Source organism: Marmota monax, unplaced genomic scaffold (assembly GCF_021218885.2).
Source record: "Marmota monax isolate L192 unplaced genomic scaffold, Marmota_monax_Labrador192_F-V1.1 WCK01_AAM20220418_F8-fsc00136, whole genome shotgun sequence".
Classification (NCBI taxonomy): Eukaryota; Metazoa; Chordata; class Mammalia; order Rodentia; family Sciuridae; genus Marmota; species Marmota monax.
Window position 1 is genome coordinate 3,785,522 of NW_026693905.1, and position 18,856 is coordinate 3,804,377.

At 36.5% G+C, this 18,856-nt stretch overlaps 1 protein-coding gene across 1 annotated transcript in view; it reads right to left on the reverse strand.

The window, feature by feature from the left end:
• Cps1 (carbamoyl-phosphate synthase 1) overlaps positions 1–18,856 on the reverse strand; it is a 121,382-nt gene that overhangs the window by 18,296 nt on the left and 84,230 nt on the right. The window contains exons 26-32 of the mRNA XM_046462888.2: positions 12,893–13,087; positions 12,404–12,471; positions 10,749–10,824; positions 6,125–6,202; positions 3,526–3,633; positions 1,822–1,911; positions 337–507 (exon numbers count right to left, since the gene is read on the reverse strand). Coding sequence (XP_046318844.1) covers positions 337–507; positions 1,822–1,911; positions 3,526–3,633; positions 6,125–6,202; positions 10,749–10,824; positions 12,404–12,471; positions 12,893–13,087 — 786 coding nt within the window. The remainder of the gene's footprint in view (positions 1–336; positions 508–1,821; positions 1,912–3,525; positions 3,634–6,124; positions 6,203–10,748; positions 10,825–12,403; positions 12,472–12,892; positions 13,088–18,856) is intronic.

The following is an 18,856-nucleotide window of genomic DNA, read 5'->3' on the forward strand; positions in this document are numbered from 1 at the left end:
AATTCTACCCTTATCCCAACAAATTATGTCTAGGATTTCTATTTATCATCTAAACTGGTACCATCATGTGTCAGCTGCATAAACATAGTTTATAATTTACTTGCTAGTTAATTTTGACTTTAGGAATTCTAGATGTTGGGGGAATTCTGTAAAGGCACAACAGTTCACATGGAATTTTCTACAGTACAATTGCATCTCATTATTGAAAGGAAGTATAAATCCTCAGTCTGTCACTTTAGTTAGAAGGTTCATAAAGTCACTAGATTTTTTTATGTCAAACTTCCTTTTACTTCACTGGAACTCATAAAATGACTACTGGATTTTTGAAAACGTTACCTTGATTGCAACATAGTCAGCAGGAATTATGGGACGCTCCAGCGTTGGAAGATGCTGCTCATCAATGTTCTCTCCAATCATTACCTTTGTGGCCACATCAATGAAGTCCACTCCAAGGGTCTTGGAAACAAAGGGGAAAGATCGAGAAGCTCTCAGGTTGCACTCAATCACCTGAAGAGAAAGGAAAATTCAACAGGAAAGAGATGATGAGAACCAAAAATAGAGTATTAATATTCTCCTTGCCACTTGATTCCAACTGTTGTTAACTAGAGCCCAACACTTGTTTAGCTAATCCTGTCCCTTTCTCCCCATTGCTTGGATTTTTTCTAACTGGTTTCCTCTTTGTTGACATCTTGGGATTTTTCCTTTGGACTCTGACTTTTCATCCCATTTCCCCAATTGAATCCCACACACCGCTGATAAATTCAGTTTAATGCAGAGCTCAGATAATGCCAGGCCTCTACTGAAAGGCCTTTTTAAAAATTTCCGCTGGCATCAAAGACTAGTCCATGAGGACCTTCTATCCTCTTGCCTCAATACACCTCTCTGTTTTATCTTATGCCACCTTCCTGGCCCCAGTCCCACTTCAAAGTTTACTTCCCATTTTTTACCTAGAAAAATACCCCACTAAGCTGAACTACTTACTATCTCATAAAATATACTATCTTCTCACCTTTGTAGATGATCTATGTATAATATCCTCTCTAACTTCTTTAATTGTCAGAATCCCAACTATTCTGTAAGGTCCAGCTCATAAGACAAAACCTTCCTGGAAGCCTTTTATGATCTACGCCAAACCAGGCAAATGATATTCAGGCTCATGCACATGTGTGTAAATACACTATCAATTATAATCTCTCTGTTCTTTAACCCCAAAACTATTTTTATTTGTATAACCCCCCACCACAACAACGAGCAGCTACTATACTCTTATATTTATTTACAAATTTCTTTTTTTCACAGTCCTAAGTTACAAAGTTTTGGAGAACAAAGATTATACCTTAAACACTTTTTGTAGCCATCATGTAATGGCATAACTTATTTAATTGGTTATTAATTGTTTAAATAAATAAGCTACTTAGGAATAACCTGGTTAATTTAAATTTTGTCTTACATGTTTACTTTTTATAAATGGATTCCAAAATAGCTTTCTTCTCTGATTAAGGAGAAAGCAGAACTTTAATGAACACATTTATGAATACTCTCTGCATTACTTTAAGATAGCACTATGTATCACTGTAGATGGTAGAGTATACAGTGATCTTCTTTCCAATGGATCAGAGTGCTTCACAAAGCTGTGACTGACATATCAATGTCACCAAGAGCCTCTGGCTTCAAACAAAATCAGCATTGTAAGCTGTGCAATGTCACTCTCAGACAAGTAGCTGCAGGGGTCTTGGTAGCTCTCTGGCTGGTGCTCAGAGTCTACCAGAGGGACACAAACCAAACTGATCAGGCTCTATGGAAGATGTTGATATTTCTTACCAAAACATCATTTCCTTTGACAAGAAACTGGACATTGAATGGGCCAGAGATGGCAAAAGCCTTTGCAATCTTTCGGGTAGCATCCTTCACCTAAAACAAAAGACCAATGACATGGTGATGAAGAGCATAGCTTAGATTAAAAACCAACAAACAAAAATGTGTAATACCTTAAATTTATATTGCTTAAATTTCTCCTTATGGAGATTGATATCTATATTGATGATGATGATAATGATGATGATGACGATGGTAGTAGTAGTGATGGTGATGATGATGATAGGGAACATTATTTGGCTTCTATTAACAAAATAATATGTACTATATAATCATAACAGGCTAGCAGTGGAAAAAGACAAATAATATCACAGGATTATCTGCCTGTCAAATGCCCTTATCTCCTACAATTATATACCCTGATCTTACATACAGGGTTAAATGAAATCCTTTCTGTCTACTTGCTTCAGCGCAGAAACTGCAGTCCAAACTCTATATCAATCTAATGACCTACCTGCTGAGAGGTGCAGGCCCTGAAATTACATGGTACTGCAAAGAGACCAGGGAGATTTCTTTTATGTTGCTTTTCTGTTGCCCTAAACTCTACAAGGGTAGATATTATGGTCAGAAGGAAATGGTGTTTGCCAGCAGGGAGGCCCTGCATGTCTGCATGTCACATATAGGAATTTCTGAACCCAACCAGAGCCAGAAGGTCCCTATGCTAAGAGGGGGCACTAATTTCAAGAAGCCAGAGCACCTTGCTCATTACCATTACAGGAGTAGGTCAGCAACTTAACTGGGTATGAAAGGAAGTGGAGTCTGTGGCACAGTGACCTCTGAGAGATTTGGAAAAAATCTGAGTTTTTTAAAGTCATTTATCCTGACATGAGACAGTGAAGCATATTAGAATTTCAGGGACTTTTTTCCTTTTTTACTGCTACTATTAAAACTCATCCTGCTACAAACACATTCTAGAACAAAGTAAAGCCTTCAGGATACAGCCCAATATACAACAGGCCTATGTGGATTCTGATGGCAGGATTGTTGGAAAAAGCCAAGCCTGACTTAATGTACCTGAAGATATATTGAGAGCCCCCCTAGGTGAACACCAGCCATGCATACTGAGTGCTGAGGCAGAGTTTACTTTCTTGGGAAGTTCTTTAAAGAAGTGGCTCTCAAAGATGGGTCAAAAGAGACATATCGGGAATTGCTGATTGGAGATGAGGGTAAGGGTGAAAAATGAAAGCATAGGTTCCAGAAGTTTCCCAAGTCAGACTGCTGCACACCTGCTTTACCACTCCTATCAGCATCACTTCATATGCTGCTAATCTGTAAGTGGCTCTTAACCACTAAAGTCACCTGCGGCAGCCACTCTCTCAATGTGGTCCCCAGATCAGCAACAACAGCATCACTGGAGGATCTGGTGAAATTGCCAATTTAAGGGTCTCACTCAAAACTACATGATTACAAATGTCAGGGTAGAGTCCAGCAATCTGTATTTTATCAAGCTCCCTAGGTAGTTTGAATGCACACTATGGGCAGTGAAAGAAATTATCTTTAAAGTATTCAGCTAAGGACAAGGAAGTTCCCCTCATTATTAAATTTAACCTAAAGCATGTCTTACATTGCTACCAAATTTTTTTAAACTGCGCTTTTTTATTTTTCTTCATCTTTTGCTATTGCCCTTCACTTTCATTTATAAATGATGACCTTTTCAATGGCTCCTTGGCTGATGGTTTGTGTGGGCAGCATCAGAGTTGCATCTCCCGAGTGGACACCTGCATCTTCAACGTGTTCAGAGATGGCATGGGAGATAACCTGGCCAAAAGAAGATTTTAGAAAGTGCTGTCAGACACCTACTCCAAGGAAGCTGCTCCCTTACCCACCCCTTTGATCCTAACAGATGCCTCCTCACCTGGAGCATTGAACAGTTCCCTTGCTAAGTTTTTTATGAAAACAGGAGAATGAGGTGCACACACACTGTCCAAAGCCCCTGCTCAGTGACAGTTGCCTCCAGAGGCAGCTGAGAGTGCCTGAGAGCTGCCTTCCTCTTACACTGATTAACATGGATATAAATAAACATAAAATAAAAACTTAAACCAACCCATCCTGACTTTTGAGAACAGGACAAGAAGCTACAGCATTGGAAAGGCACAGGGGATACCTTTTTCTTTTAGAACTAGCAAAGAAAAGAAGATAGGAGAGGTGACTAATCCAGCTAGAGGAATGGCATAACTTAGGTGGACTAGAAAGCATTTTAGATCTGATCAAGACATCTATAAATTGAAGTCTGAGAGAGAAGGAATGCAAGAGGAAAATATTCTTGTCTTCTTTTAGAAATACGGAAATGAAAGCAATGCAAGAATAAATAACCAAGTTCATCTAAGCAGTAAGTGACTGAGTTAGGATTTTGAACCCTTATCTGTCATATTCTAAAGTCCATGGCCTCAATCACTTTCCTGGACGTTAATAATATGTGTATGGGGTGTGTGTGTGGGGGAGTAATGAAGCTGAAAGTGAGGCAGAATAATAGGGTGACTGTAAAAGACTCACATAAATTATATGGAAGATTTGCTTATCAGATTTATAAATGACTTAAATCGGAGTGACATGGAGTCTCCATCTTTCTGTTGTCGCTTTTGAGCACTGTGACCTGGGCAAGGTGCCTTATCTACTTAACTTTGGTTTCTGACAAGAGATAACAATCGTTTTTGTCTCACATAATATTTTTAAAGATAAAAAAATACATATACAATATCTGGCTTGATACTTGACACAGAGGAAGAGTTCATGTTGTGTGTGAGTGTGTGGTGTGTGTGTATGTGTGCACGCGTGTGCATGCACGTGTGTGCGTGCATACACATGATTGTATGGAAAATGGGAGGCAATCATCCCACTTGGGAATAATCATAATGTACTTGAACTTCTATGCCCCATTTTGAGTATGCTAGTTTAAAAACTGTGTGAATAACCTGGAGTATACATAAAACAGAGAGTACAAGAGATACAATAGTCAGCAGCTGAGAGAAGCTAGGTGCTCAATATCCTAGCATCCTGGAGCCAAATTGGATCACCAGAGCAGTACGAGCATAATAACTGAATAAATGCAAATGTCTCTAGGACAGTCTTACAGTCTCCACTTTCACAGTTGTACACTCATATTCCTCTTGTTTACATCTGAACCTTCAAATATTTAAAATGTTGAAAGAGAAGAGATTAAATTTATGCTCTGAAATTCAGGAGGTCAGGAATGACAGAGAGTTCCAGTAATAAATAAATAAATAAATAAATAAATAAATAAAAATAAACTTCCACAATATACTCTTGCAGTATTTCAGCATTTTTTTGTGTTATATTGCCTAAGAGTTTAAAAGAAATCAGATGACTGCCTTCTGAAGACGATATATATATATATATATATATATATATATATATATATATATATCTCCTGACCTTAGGGGAGGGAAGCTGGAATAAATTATCTCTAATAGTGCTTCGAATCAAGATTCCATGCTTCTGTGGTAAATAGACATTAGATGTTTAAAAAGAAAAATAAGAAAACTGCTAATCAGGACCAAAAAAAGAGAGAGAGAAACAAAACATTTAACATCTTTAGTAGTGTTTTGAAATATTTGCAAAACAGAAGATGAAGGCTTTTTATTTTTCCTTGATGAAATAGACCTCTAAAACATAGCTTCCTATATTTCAAGATAAATCACAAATGCCTTATTAACACAACTGGCAAGCTTAAGTGAAACATTCTTCATATTTTCATTTCTCCCTGAAGCATGTGTTGCTCTATTAGGGATACCAGATGTGATATAATAAAGTAATTTTATATTATTATCCTATCCACCTTCCTCTGTTTTGTTTTGCCTTTATTAATTCAATAAAAAGGGGGGAGGGTGGGAAACCAAAAGAAAACCAGGGATTCAATTAGAAACTTCAGAAAGAAAAGTATTGGATGTTTTTATAATATTCATTGAGACATAAAAGGAAAACTGCAGACAAAAGAAAATGAGAGAGGAAATCTATTCAAAAAGAATGATGAGAAGAGGATGATAATTAATTTTGAGTATCATCAAAGAAAAATTCTAACAGTATGAAACAGGAAATATGATACCCATGACACATCAACTGGTTGTCAGTGAATTTCATTTTTTTTTTGGACTGAGCAACTTCTCCACTGTTGTCAGCTCTGTTTTGTAGAAATTGTGAATTCTTACCTGTGAATGTTTCAAGACTGCTAAGGAAGAAAAAAAATTGATGGGAAGGAAAGGGATAGGGGAGATGAGGATAAAGCACTCACCCTTCCGTCTTTCCCAACAGCATCCATTTCTACTTCCCGGGCCCCCTCAACAAATTTTGTCAGCACTACTGGGTGTTCCTGTCAACACAGAAAACACAGAAGAAAAGAACCTTAACTGAAATTATGTGCATCATTGCAAGTAAGTCCTGTAGTTTGAGTAAATATGAACAAACCTTGCAGAAAACATAAGGCTGAAAACACCACATAAACTCATTAGCCAGTCTGTTTTGTAAGAACAAGGTCATTCTCTGCTTAAGATGAGACCAAGGGTCTTTCTGCAAACTGAACATGTGTTTTAAAATCTCAAATACTGACTTCTAGGCCAGTTAGAGGAAGCTAAGAAGGATACAAAATGTGGCTTCCTTCTCTGTTACCAGAATCGTGAAAATTTTTCTACTTTATCTATAATTATATATAACTATTGCTTCCAGTTCTTTGTCTCTTCCTACCCTCATTTTTTTGCAACCACTACAACTTTCTAAAAGTTCCTTACATGAGAACTGTGAACGAAATAAGAAGGAGAGTAACATTTACTTTTGTTTTTTATTGAGCCAAAGATGAAATCCTTTGCCTGATGTTGATGTGCCTTATCCAGCTTTCAACATTGCCAGAGGTAGAACCAAACATATTCTACACTAATTTTAGCACATGCTTCCTTTCCTGGCTGTTTCACATTGCCTCTCATTTCCTCCCACACTCATTTTCTCCAGGACAGTGTTGACCATCATTTGCTTTTTCCAGACTAAATGAAGATATTGCCTGATAATCTCCCAAGTTTAGATGCCTCCTACTTCCTCAGTAGAACTCCTAAGCTCAGGAAATAACATCAAAAACTAATATATGAAATGGCATCAAATTAAAAAGCTTCTTCACAGCAAAGGAAACACAAGCATGAGAGGAAAGCCTACAGAATGGGAGAAAATCATCGCCAGCCTCTCTGTGTCCCATTTTCCTGCAGCCTGGACCACAAGTTGGTTCTTACTAGACTCTGAATCTACCTGTCTCCAAGTCCGTCTTTCTCTTGTGTCTTCTACCTTTTCTCCTCAGCTTCGGCTTTTCATATCTCAACTTGTTCCTCAGGCCCTAGCTTAGATGTTTGCTCTTCCCTACAGCCTGCTCTGAACATCTTGTTTTCCTCTTGAACATAAACACCTTCTGGCCGCCATCCTGGGACACATCTTCTTGTGTGTGCGCTAAATTTAACATGTCTTGTCTCCTTGAACACTTTAAACAGAAATGAATTTTGTGAAGAAGACATAATAAACAATGTTCCATGCCATCAATAAGCTTCTTCCTTCTTAAAATTTATTATTCAGTGAGGTAAATTTTAATACTGTCTTCTTTTCTGAAGATTATTGGACAGGCAAGTGTTTATTAGCAAAGAGAGAGATTTTTTCCCCATGTTTTTTCCCTCTTTTTAAAACCCTGGATGTTTACTATAGAGGGCCGAATTGAGTTTCGTTGAGACAAATGAGGAGTTTTTTGTTGTTTTATTTTCTATGCCATACGATAACATTAACTCCAAAAGAGAGAGAAAAAGAGACACACAGAGAGAAAAAGCAGAGGGAAGATGTTTTTTCAGTTGTTTTGTCAGTCAGATCCTCTAGCTAAGCCTGAGATGGAGATCCATGTTCAAGTGACTTACTGAAGGAGTTCGAAAGCAAGGTAGGGGAGCAGGAAAAGCTAGCATGTTTGTGGTCTCAGTGAACATGAGACTCAGCCTTACTCCACAGGAAGCTCTGCAGCATGAATTACACCACAGGGTTAAATCCCCTCCTGAAGCCAAGTGTGTCATTGTCTAGGGTTTTGATGGTGGACATGAGATGAGGCATCTTGCCTTCTGGTTGATGAGGCTCTCACTTGAGAATAGTTTCCCAGTGAAGAGTGTAGCTGGGAAGTATGGTCAGCTGTCACAGCAGTGGGGGACAAGAGCTCCCACAGATAAAGGGATTAGTGGGAGCAGGCAATGACATCCATCATCCTGGACAAGTGCATAGATTTGTGAAAGAGCCCTATGTTGAGAAATAAAATATCCTAATAAATTTTAATCTAATAATACACATTGTTGCTAGGCACAGTGGCAAACACCTGTAATCCCAGCAGCTTGGGAGGCTGAGACAGAAAGATTGTGAGTTCAAAGCCAGCCTCAGCAAAAGCAAGGCTTTAAGCAACTCAGTGAGATCCTGTCTCTAAATAAAATACAAAATAGAGGTGGGGATGTGGCTCAGTGGTCCAGTATGAATAATAATAATAATAATAATAATAATAATAATAATAATAATAATAATACACATTGTTGGTCTTTTTAAAATACTTTCTTCCTTTGGTATCTGGAAACTACATTTTCATGTTTCTTTCTCAGGATCTGTCAGGGTTCTTGATTTTCCACTAAAATATTGGCTTTCCTCTTAGATATTCTCCTTTCTAAAGTCCCTTCTTTAGTAATTGCTTCCATCCCCAAAGCTTCAGTTGAAATGATAAGCTATTTATTTTAAAATCTATATTCATATCTCCATCTCTAGTTGTGATCTTGATCATCAATTCAAAATCTATATAACCCTCTGCCTTTAAATCATCTCCACTTAGATTCCTCACAGGCGGCGCACATTCAAAAGGTCAAAAATTAAATACATGATTTCCTCCTCTAAAACTTTTTTTTTTCTCCAGTGTTCCCTATCTCAGTAAGTGACACTACTGCCCATCAATTGTCCAAGATAGAAATTCAGGAGTCATCCTTTATCCTCATTTACCCTCAACCTCCATCCACTCACTAATTTCCTTCAATGCACATCCTCAATATTTCTCTCTCTACCTTTACTGCCATTCTTCTGAGCTAAGTCATTGTGTCATTGTCATGTCTACCCTGAGCTACAGCAACAGCCAACTAAACTCTTTGCATGAATTCGGTTTTGCTATATAATTCACTTTCTCTGCACTACAGCAGACTAATCAATATAATCACCACATATTTGGCATCCTGACCATGTAACGAATGCTTTATCAGTTTTGAGAAATTCTATACTCTTTCTCATCTTCAGATCTTTACACATGTTGTTTCTTTCTTCCCAGTCACATGTACAATATAAAACTTGCACCCAATTAACTCTTAACCAACAATCAGACATAATTTTAAAATTCCTTTCTCAGGATCTGGACAGCAAGACTTTTACACTCTGCTTCTGAATCCTGTATTTTATCCATTACAATGCTCATTGATTTTCATATTTAATTATAATTACTTGAAATTTTGGTGTCCCTAGCAAAGGGAGCAGAGACCATATCTTTCAACGAGTATATCTCCTGATAATGGGAACAGCGCCAACAAATAGCTTTTACTATATATGAAATGAATACATAAATAGAAATAATGATTGATAGGGGCTGGTTTTACTCTACACATATTGAATTGAGGAACTCAGATTCTGCTGTGGTTTGATGGGGACACTTGAATCAGAAACTCTTCAATCAGGATATCTGTATTATAAGACTTTGGTTCTGTGTGAGTTCTATCAATAAAACTGAGAAAAATATTTTTAAATAATCTAATAAGTAGAAATCCTATGAGATTCAATGTTTCAGGCAGAAAAGAGGGGAACCCTGCTTATCACATACATGAAATCAAATGGGTATAGTTACTGGTCTCTCAAAAGGGGAGAGCTGCAGGACCCCTGGCAAGGATTAACATAGAAGGAACAGTTTGTGTCTCACTCCAGACAGCATTGACAAAAAGTGGGCATTAAAGAGATTCCCTTCACAGTTATCTGACTTTCACACCAATGTGAATTCTAAACCCACATGGTTTTCCTTCTTTATACTTTTAGCCTCTTCTCATTCTTCATCCTTACCCACTCTCTTCATGACCTAAACATCCATGGGGAGCAACTATCACAGAGAAGAGGAATCTGGCTTCCTGTGTGCAGGAACAATCCATGCCCTTTATTCCTCTTTGAAATGACTCTGATTTCACTTTTCAGCTCCCTCCAAATTCCACTTGCCTAACATGAAACTCTTCTGAGTTGTTCTTTTTTTTTTTTTAAACCCCAAGTAGCTTTTGAAAGCTTTTAAAAGGAAAACATTACTTTCATCCTCCACAGTACAAGGTCTGCAGATCAATAACCCCACTGGGTAAATCTTAAATGGATCATGCCAAGGTAACACCAAGGGAAAAAGCAAAAACTATGGGCAGTGAAGGAAGGTGGTGGAATCACAACAAAATTATAAACATTCTTATTAACCCACAAATAAAATGTGCCAAAATGAAAAAAAAAATTTAAATAGGGGAGTGAGTGAACTTACTGTTAGAGTTGCATGGTTGACTTAGACAAAGTCCCCAGGTATGAGAATTAAAAATCAGAAATCCTTTTATTGGTTAGTGATGAGCTGGTTGAGTAAGCCTTGAGGCTAGGAATCCCAGGAATGACTTTATCTGGGTCTAATTCATGAGATCAGGGTGTTTTCCAGCATCCAGCAAGGATGCTTACTTTTATAGATTCCTGAATTCTAAAACTAAGTCTGTTTTGAGGGAAATCATCCCAACAATATTGTGTGAAAAGATAAACAGCATACAAAATAAGATGGCCATTAAAGGAAAGGACAAAGTCACCGGGAAGAAATTGGACACTACCTGAGAGACTCTAGTGGCCTCCTCCAGGAATCTTTTCATCTCATCCTCGGAGAATACCACATTCATGGCAGATCCACTGGGGAAAGAGGGAGTGAAAAGCAGTTAAGTTCTTTTGCCACTTTGGAAATAAAGCATGCTAGACTTGATCAAAACAGCTCCAGACAATCTTCTGGTTCCAGTCTGGATTAAGGTGACTGTCTAAATTAAGACTTTACTACATTGAATTATTAAGCAAAAGTGAAAAGTCACCAGAGTTGGGGATGGGTCCAAAGGGAACCCTGATGGCTCTAAAGGTTGTATTTCCCCAAGGTTCGCTCTGTTTGACTTATTAATGTTTTGCTGGGTCCAGGTCATTATTAAACCTTAGAAGGATTCAGCCTAGAGCCTAATTTCACTAATCCTGTTTCTTCAGTCAGATGATTCTAACTCACTAGCAAGCTGTCAAAGCAAACCACTCTACTCTCTCTATCATTAAAGAATCAATTTTTAGTAACATTTTCAAATATAATATACAGTACCTGATAGAAACTTATTCATCTGTGTCCTTCTTTCTAAATACTTAAGAAATAATGTTATCTGAGATCAATTTACACTGGACTTTTGACATTTTCAAAATGGGATGGGAGGAAAGAAGGGGCACTAAAGAATAAGGTGGATAAATCATTTCCCACTTCCCTTTTTAAAAAAAGTGGTATTTATTTACCTTTTCTACCCTGTTATAATTTTTTGCATAAAAAGCTTTAATTGCTTCATCTGCTTAAGACAGGAAGGATAAGCAAATAATGCGGATAATCCAGAGTATATAAAACTGGAACAAAGGTATAGATTGCAAAATGGGAAAGGAAATGCAATTGTTAACGCTGGTTAATTTTTTTCATTTTTCCCAATCCTTTCTTAAATGCATGTTGTTTAAATTAATTCCCTCAAAGAACTAGTATTCTTAGACTCTGGTTTACACAAAATGACATTTCAATAAAAAGGAAAGTTTTCCACCTCATTTGAAATTTTTCATTATTTTAAAGGATCCCATCTCAAATTCCATTTGCACTTTCAAATTGTGCACAGCAAATTGTGTCTCTCTTATTATCCTCTGTTTGGTGAAGTGGCTCCTTACATGTGGTAACATCTGAAGAGAGGAAGTGATAATTCACAACTTCTCCTTTGATGATAGAATTTAGTTTCAAAGTTTAATATGAAAGATCCTAACTGCCCATGTTCCTCGCTGTTCTAATTCATCTATTTAAAAAAATCTGATCTCAAAAACTCAAAATTGCTAAACAAAACAATATCAAGAAGGTGCTGAAATAGTCAAAGAGAAGCTGTCATTTCTGGTTATCAGAAAATAGATGCTTGCAAGAGACCTTCTAATTTTTGTTTGAATTGTCCTGTTTTCTTATTTGACACTCCCCTCCCCTCACTCAGTTTGGCGAGGAGATGCCTGAAGCTATGCTTCTAGGTATAGGACTGAGGTCTCTCCCTGAAGGAAAATTGGTAAACTGAAGGAACACATGTTGGTCCTCAAGCTGGCTGTGATGGTTTCGAGATTGTGGATGGATTCACAAATTACAACACATCAAAGTCTAGTGCTATCAGCATACAGCATGCATTTCTGTATCTCCCAATGTTTAAATCTGCTTCTGAAAACAATACATTACCTCAATACATAGGAAGGTCTCAACAAGCAGGGGTAGCCCACAGATTTTGCAAATTCCAGTGCTTCATTCTAATTAATAGGAACAACAACAAAAATGTGTGAGTAGCTAAAATATGCAATCAAAATGCAGACTTGTATCTTAGATCAAGGGATAACCTAACTCTTTTTATTCTTTCTCTCAAAAGACTCCATTAAAATGTAAATTGAGCATTGAAATACATAAAATTCCTAGTTTCTAATTCTAAATATCAAGTCTAGTTCAAAAATAGTTTGAACTTCTTTTCATTGTCTGAATCTTAATGAGAATACTGCTATCTATTTATAATCAGCATTTAGAGTGCAATCATGGAAATACAGCAACTTTACAGTAAATTCACTACGCATAATGTGCATCCTGTCTGCCCTCTCCTTAGTATCTTCAGTAGTTAACATTCAGGTTACAACTCTCCACAAAAGAACCTTAAAAGGAGACACTTGCTTCTCTCCTTACCAAAGTATTAACAGCTTTCCACGGTGCCTGGGCCACATTCAGTTCATCCAAGATGGCTGAGAAGATGGAGCGATCCTCGGCCCTGTCGATCTGCAGAGGGCTTGTGCCCATGATTTTCACACCATTCTTGTACAGAGGGACTGCAAGGTTGTTTGGAATCTGGCCTCCAACAGATATGATGCAGCCACTACATGCCTGGAAAAGACATTCACATCATCAGCTGCAGCAGTAGCTTCATCATGAATGGACAGCTGTGCTCATAGTGCCACCATTTCCTTACTGACAATCTTCAATTTGAATTTTATGTTTCCATCCCTCTTATGAAGGGATGATATTAAATTATGTCATAAAGAGATAAATGAACTTAGTTTTTACTTTTCAGGCTATCACATCCTAAAATCTATGCAAGATCTCCACAAAGTTCACATGGTATATATCACTGGCAACATTTGCACCTGTGACGTCTGGAAAAGAAAAACAAGTTGATGAATTTGCACTCTATACTACAATTACTTTCTGGACTACTCACATAATTCCCTAAATGGATACCAATTTCTTCTTCCAACGTGCCTCTCCTGCAACCCCTTCATCCAATCCTTTACATTCAAATTAAACCCCCTACAAAACTGCTTTGCCAAGTTAGTCCTATACGCAGAGTTCTCCAGAAATTCCCATTGCCTAGAGAATAAAGTACAAATTCATTACCTCAGGTCATTTAAACCTTCCACTCTTGGCTATCACCACCCTTCTCAGCCCCAGAGACTCCACTACTCATTCCCCCCAAGAACGTATATTCCCACTAGCAAACTCTCTGTTCCACCAAAACTTCTTTGACTGTTACTCCTTTCTTCTCTCTTATAGTTATCAAGCCTCTAACCACCTCATGTTCCACCTCCATCTCCTCTCCTTTCCTGCCACTTTAGCATCTATCCCCACTACCCAGTAGCTGCTTTTAGTTCCTATTTCCTTCCTACTTGCTTCATAACCAGTGCCTGAATCATTGCCCTTCATTCAGATGTTAGATTAGTTTAAATTTTCCTTACTTAAAACCAAATCTCCTATTAGCAGTCTAAAGTTAAGGATTAAAAGATTGAAGATTAAAAAATATTAGCCCACCAAATCTCAAAGTCTCTTAAGATTGATGTTGGAATAATAAACATGAGCCAGTGTGTGATGGTGGGGATTGGATTTGCAGATACAAGACTCTTCCCATCTTGGTTCCCTCTGTTTACTACCATGTTCAACCTAAGGTTCAGTCCTTGTATATAAAATTAGGGTTAGAATACCTTCAGACTTCTTGTGTATAAAATTGGAATCAGATACCTTCCTGCTTCACAAGACTGCTATGTGGATGAAATAGGATAATAAACATTAAAAATCCTATGTATACTTTACATTTATGAATAAATAAAATATAATTATTAATATTTAAACTATCTGACAGTCCATGGATCTTGGCATAATTTATGTTTGCCATAATGACCTGCTAATAAATATTAGTAGAATTACTGAAGTGATAGATATGTGCCAAATACATCTTATCATTATTTGAAATTGTTCTGAAACACTCTTTTAAGGGATAAAGCTAATTTCTCTCTGATGAGAGCAATTACAGTACTGCCTAAACAAACACCCTGCAAGTGAATGCTTTAAGGCATTGTAAACAGTACTGAAAATAATAATCCAACGTTCTGCATATTTATAAGTGTACTTAAGATACTTTTATCATCATTTTAAAATATGTTCGACATACATTCTTGCAAAATCTTTAAAAAGAATTATTCTCTTTACTATAATAATCTTTTTTCTTATTATCATCCTTGGTTTATTAGCAGTGTTGTTAAGATTTTGAGGCTTGAAAACAAATTCTTCAAGTTTTTTATGTGAGACATTTCAAAATAACTTTTAAAAAATAAGAAAAAAGTAGCAAACACTGTAGTTACTTGGTCTAAATGGGAGCTTAAAGTTGAATGAAAAGGCCTTCATTAATAAGTACATGGATTTTTTTTCAAAGTAGCATTATTACACTGATTTATATTTTCTAAACATCAACTTTCAAAATAAGAATAGGCTAATCACTGATACTTTTTGTATTCTGGTCAATATGTTTTGACCTTCATGATGACCTTCTAAGGTGACTTTTATTATCCCCATTTACATCCAAAAAAAAAAAAAAACTGAGACTCAATCAGTTGAAATGATTCATTCATATCTCTTCCCCAGCAGTAGAGAGAGGGTGTGTGAATTCAATTCTGTAGACTGAACAACAGGTATGCTCAAGTAAATGACCAAATATTCCAATCTTAGGCTAACTCTACTTGGCTGGCTATTTTCAGAAATGTTTAATATTAGAGGATAAAAGAAAAGCTATTGCTAAAGCATTGTTTTACAAAAGTGATACAAAGAAAATCTTCCAGTGCACAACCAAATCCTCATAGTTGACCTCCAGATATATAGAACATCATTGGGACAATAAATCATGTCCACAGAAATGTTATAGAGTAACAATGTGAAGATGTAGTGCAGGTTTTGCCCACACAGCAAAAGGAGTTCAGTATGAAAACATGCTTATTAGATGAAGTCAAGGTAGGGCAGTTTCATAGATCTAATCTTAAATTGTCCCTAACTCTAAGAATAGGGCTTGTATGGACATTAGGACAGGAACCTGGTATCCCACACAGGTAAATTATCATCATTTTGATCACTTGTGTCTAAATAGTTGTAAATAATTTACTAAAATAAAATATTCTAAAATTTATATATTGTTCCACAAATTTCTAAAATATTTAGACTTAAAATAATACATTAGGCTCCCAAAGCTCTTATCTAAATTTGTTCTGTGTTTTTTGTTTGTTTGTTTTCTGTGGGGGTTTGTTTGGTTGGGTGGCGATGGTGGCCCTTGGGATTGAACCCAGTGCATCAAGCATGCTAGGCAAATGCTGTACCACTGAGCTACATCCTCCATCTGTGTATTTTTTTGCTTATCTTTGATTTCCGTTCTATTAAATCTGATACCACCAAGAAAAGTAACACAAGAGTATTTCTGAAACAATATTCAAGCTGAAATCACAGCAGAAATCTATTTTAAGCACTAAAGAATTAAAAGAAAATGTCTTAAATTTATTTGACATCATTTTAATTGCTCCTAGCCACTAATCACTTTGGTCAGTCCTAATTAGATGCAGTATTTTAGGCACGATGCAATATGAGAAAATTTATCTTACTAGTAGAAATAGCATTTGCCTCATTAAAAATGGCCCTGATTTTTAAAATTTCATGGATGAACTTCAATTTACAAAATTCCATTATTTATACATTTGCCAATGAGGAAGGATTGTGGTTCATATTTTAGTAATTTTAATTTTCTCTTCTTCTTTTGTTTTCCCTTTTACAGTGCTGGGGATTAAAATCACGGCTTCATGCATGCTAGGCGAGCACTCTGCCACTGAGACACATCTCAATCATTTACATTTTAGTAACATGTTTTACATTTTAGGCAGAACTTTAGGGTTATATTTAATTGCAATTAAACCAAAAGCTAGAAATGAACCCCAATTCTATTTAGAGTCATACATTCCCTAATGAGTTTTGCCTACCACTAATTAATATTTGTAATTACTTAATTCATTTAACTCCTGTGCCATTATCTATAGGTATATATATAGAGAGAGAAAATACGGCAAAGAAACCGTTAAACAGGGTACATGTTTATAGTCAGCAAAGTAAGCATTATACAAGCAAGAAAAAAATTATTTAAACTGTACTCTAACCAAACAGGGACATCAAAAGGTGTCAGATACATTATCTGATGAGGTTTTCTTTGTTGTTACTGTTTGTTGGTTAGATGGGGTCTTGCTATGTTGCCCAGTGCCCAAGCTGGTCTTAAACTGCACTCAAGCAATCCTCCTGCCTCAGCCTCCCAAGTAGTTGAGACTACACACGCACCACCGTACCTGGTTCAAATCTATCTTTTAATGAACAATGACAAAAGAGACTGAGAAACGAGGCTTGGATATAGACCAATATTATGATTGTTTGTGAACACAACTTTTTAACTCATGAGTGTTCAAAGGAATAAAGGGGGGGGGGATATGAATTTAGGATCAGATCTATGTGGTTCCTTTTTGTGGCCTATAAAGATTATTGAATAATTTATCGGTAGCGAATAGATAGATCTAGTAAAAGAAAAGCACCATGTAGCAACTTTACAAACAATGCAACAATTTCAAGCTATTGACCTCAAATACTTTGAGAACACCTTTATCCTTTGTAAGAAATATCCTAACCTAAACTGTAAACCAGGCAAAACATCATCTTACAAAGCATCATAGATGGTTTACACCAACTTCTTGCTTCCTTGACTCTACTCCACATACCAAACAAGCAAACAACAAAAATCAAATTTAAATCTCTTCTCAGAAAGCAGAACCTATAAACATAACAACAAGGAATAAATGACTGTGCTTAAGGGGTCACTCTATAAAGCAAATGAATGATCTTATGGTCAAAGTGAGTGGCAGTAAGTGGAATTTATAACATTTTACATGAAAAATTAAGAATAAACAGGAGGATACCTCAGCACCTTCTTGCTCTACCTTCGATGAAAGCCTCTTCCACAACAGCCTGCTTCACCTCTGTGGCATGTTATTACTGACTTTCCCTTAATGCCTTATCCATGGTTTTTTCCTTGATACTATGCAAATGACCTTGGTCCAAAATTAGACTGAGACCCAGACCAGAAGACCCATTGTACCCATGGAGCTATGCATTCTCAGGAAAATAGATTGCCCAAGTGACTTAGATGTGTGCTTCTTCCTTGATCAGAGACAGCGGAGCAGCACTACAGAGCCTTTAATGAGGAAGTACACACCTGCCTCATAAAAGGAAGCGCACACACATATTACATGTGTGTATGATAAGGTGTGTACTGTGTGATTTACAACATTTCCTATGAGATAGTCTGAAGAATACATCAGTGGAATAATGTTCTTCCATTCCAACATAACATTGTAAATTACCTCAATTTATATATAGGAATATTACTTTAAATGCCAATTAACTTCAAAGAAAGGGCAGCTTATTTCTTTCTATAGTACTGACTTTGGTTATTCTAGAAGAATCTCATTAATAGTTATATGTAACTGTATCCAAAAGCAATTGTAGAAGTTTTTCATCTTTTCTTAGATGATTTCACAAGGAAATCACAAATCTGTTCCTATTGCCTGTGATGCTTTTTCATATTTTTGAAACAAATATTTGTTTTTTCACATATTTATATCATGAAACTCAGTTTTATTGTTAATATTTTAAAGATAGGGGCTTGATTTTATAGCTGTCCAGGTCTATATAAGGTACTCCAGACATGTTTGCAGAATGTATTTGTTTTGATGCCCACATATGTTTCTGAAATGAATATTAAGGAGCAAGAAGAAAAACATTATCAGAAAAGGGACTAAAAATAGCCTATATTCTGCATAAAGGAAAGTTGGGCCTAAACACAATTATGATTGTATATATATCATAATTCGGTTTCTCTTTATAATAATAAAATCGTCACATTGCTATAGCATGTAGTTTACACTTTACAATATGACTTCTATCATAAACCCAATGTTATCTCCACAGTGCCTGAAAGTAGCATGTTTTACATGCATAGGATGCATTAATAAAAAGAGAGAGGGAGAGAAAGAGAGACAGACAGAGATAGAGAACAGAGAATTCAAATTGCACAAGTCAATTAGTTTTCAAATCAAAACTAGAATTCAAGCATTGTGACTCAATTTAGTACTTTTTTTCTCTAAATGACCATATTTTATACATAAGGATGATTCTCTGTGGTAAGGAATTAACAATAATAACTCAAGACATGACTACTGAACATCATTTTGGAATTTTCCAGTTGCTATTTTTTTAATTGTATGACAACTATTTGTTCTACAGATGCAATCATGTGAATCCACAGTG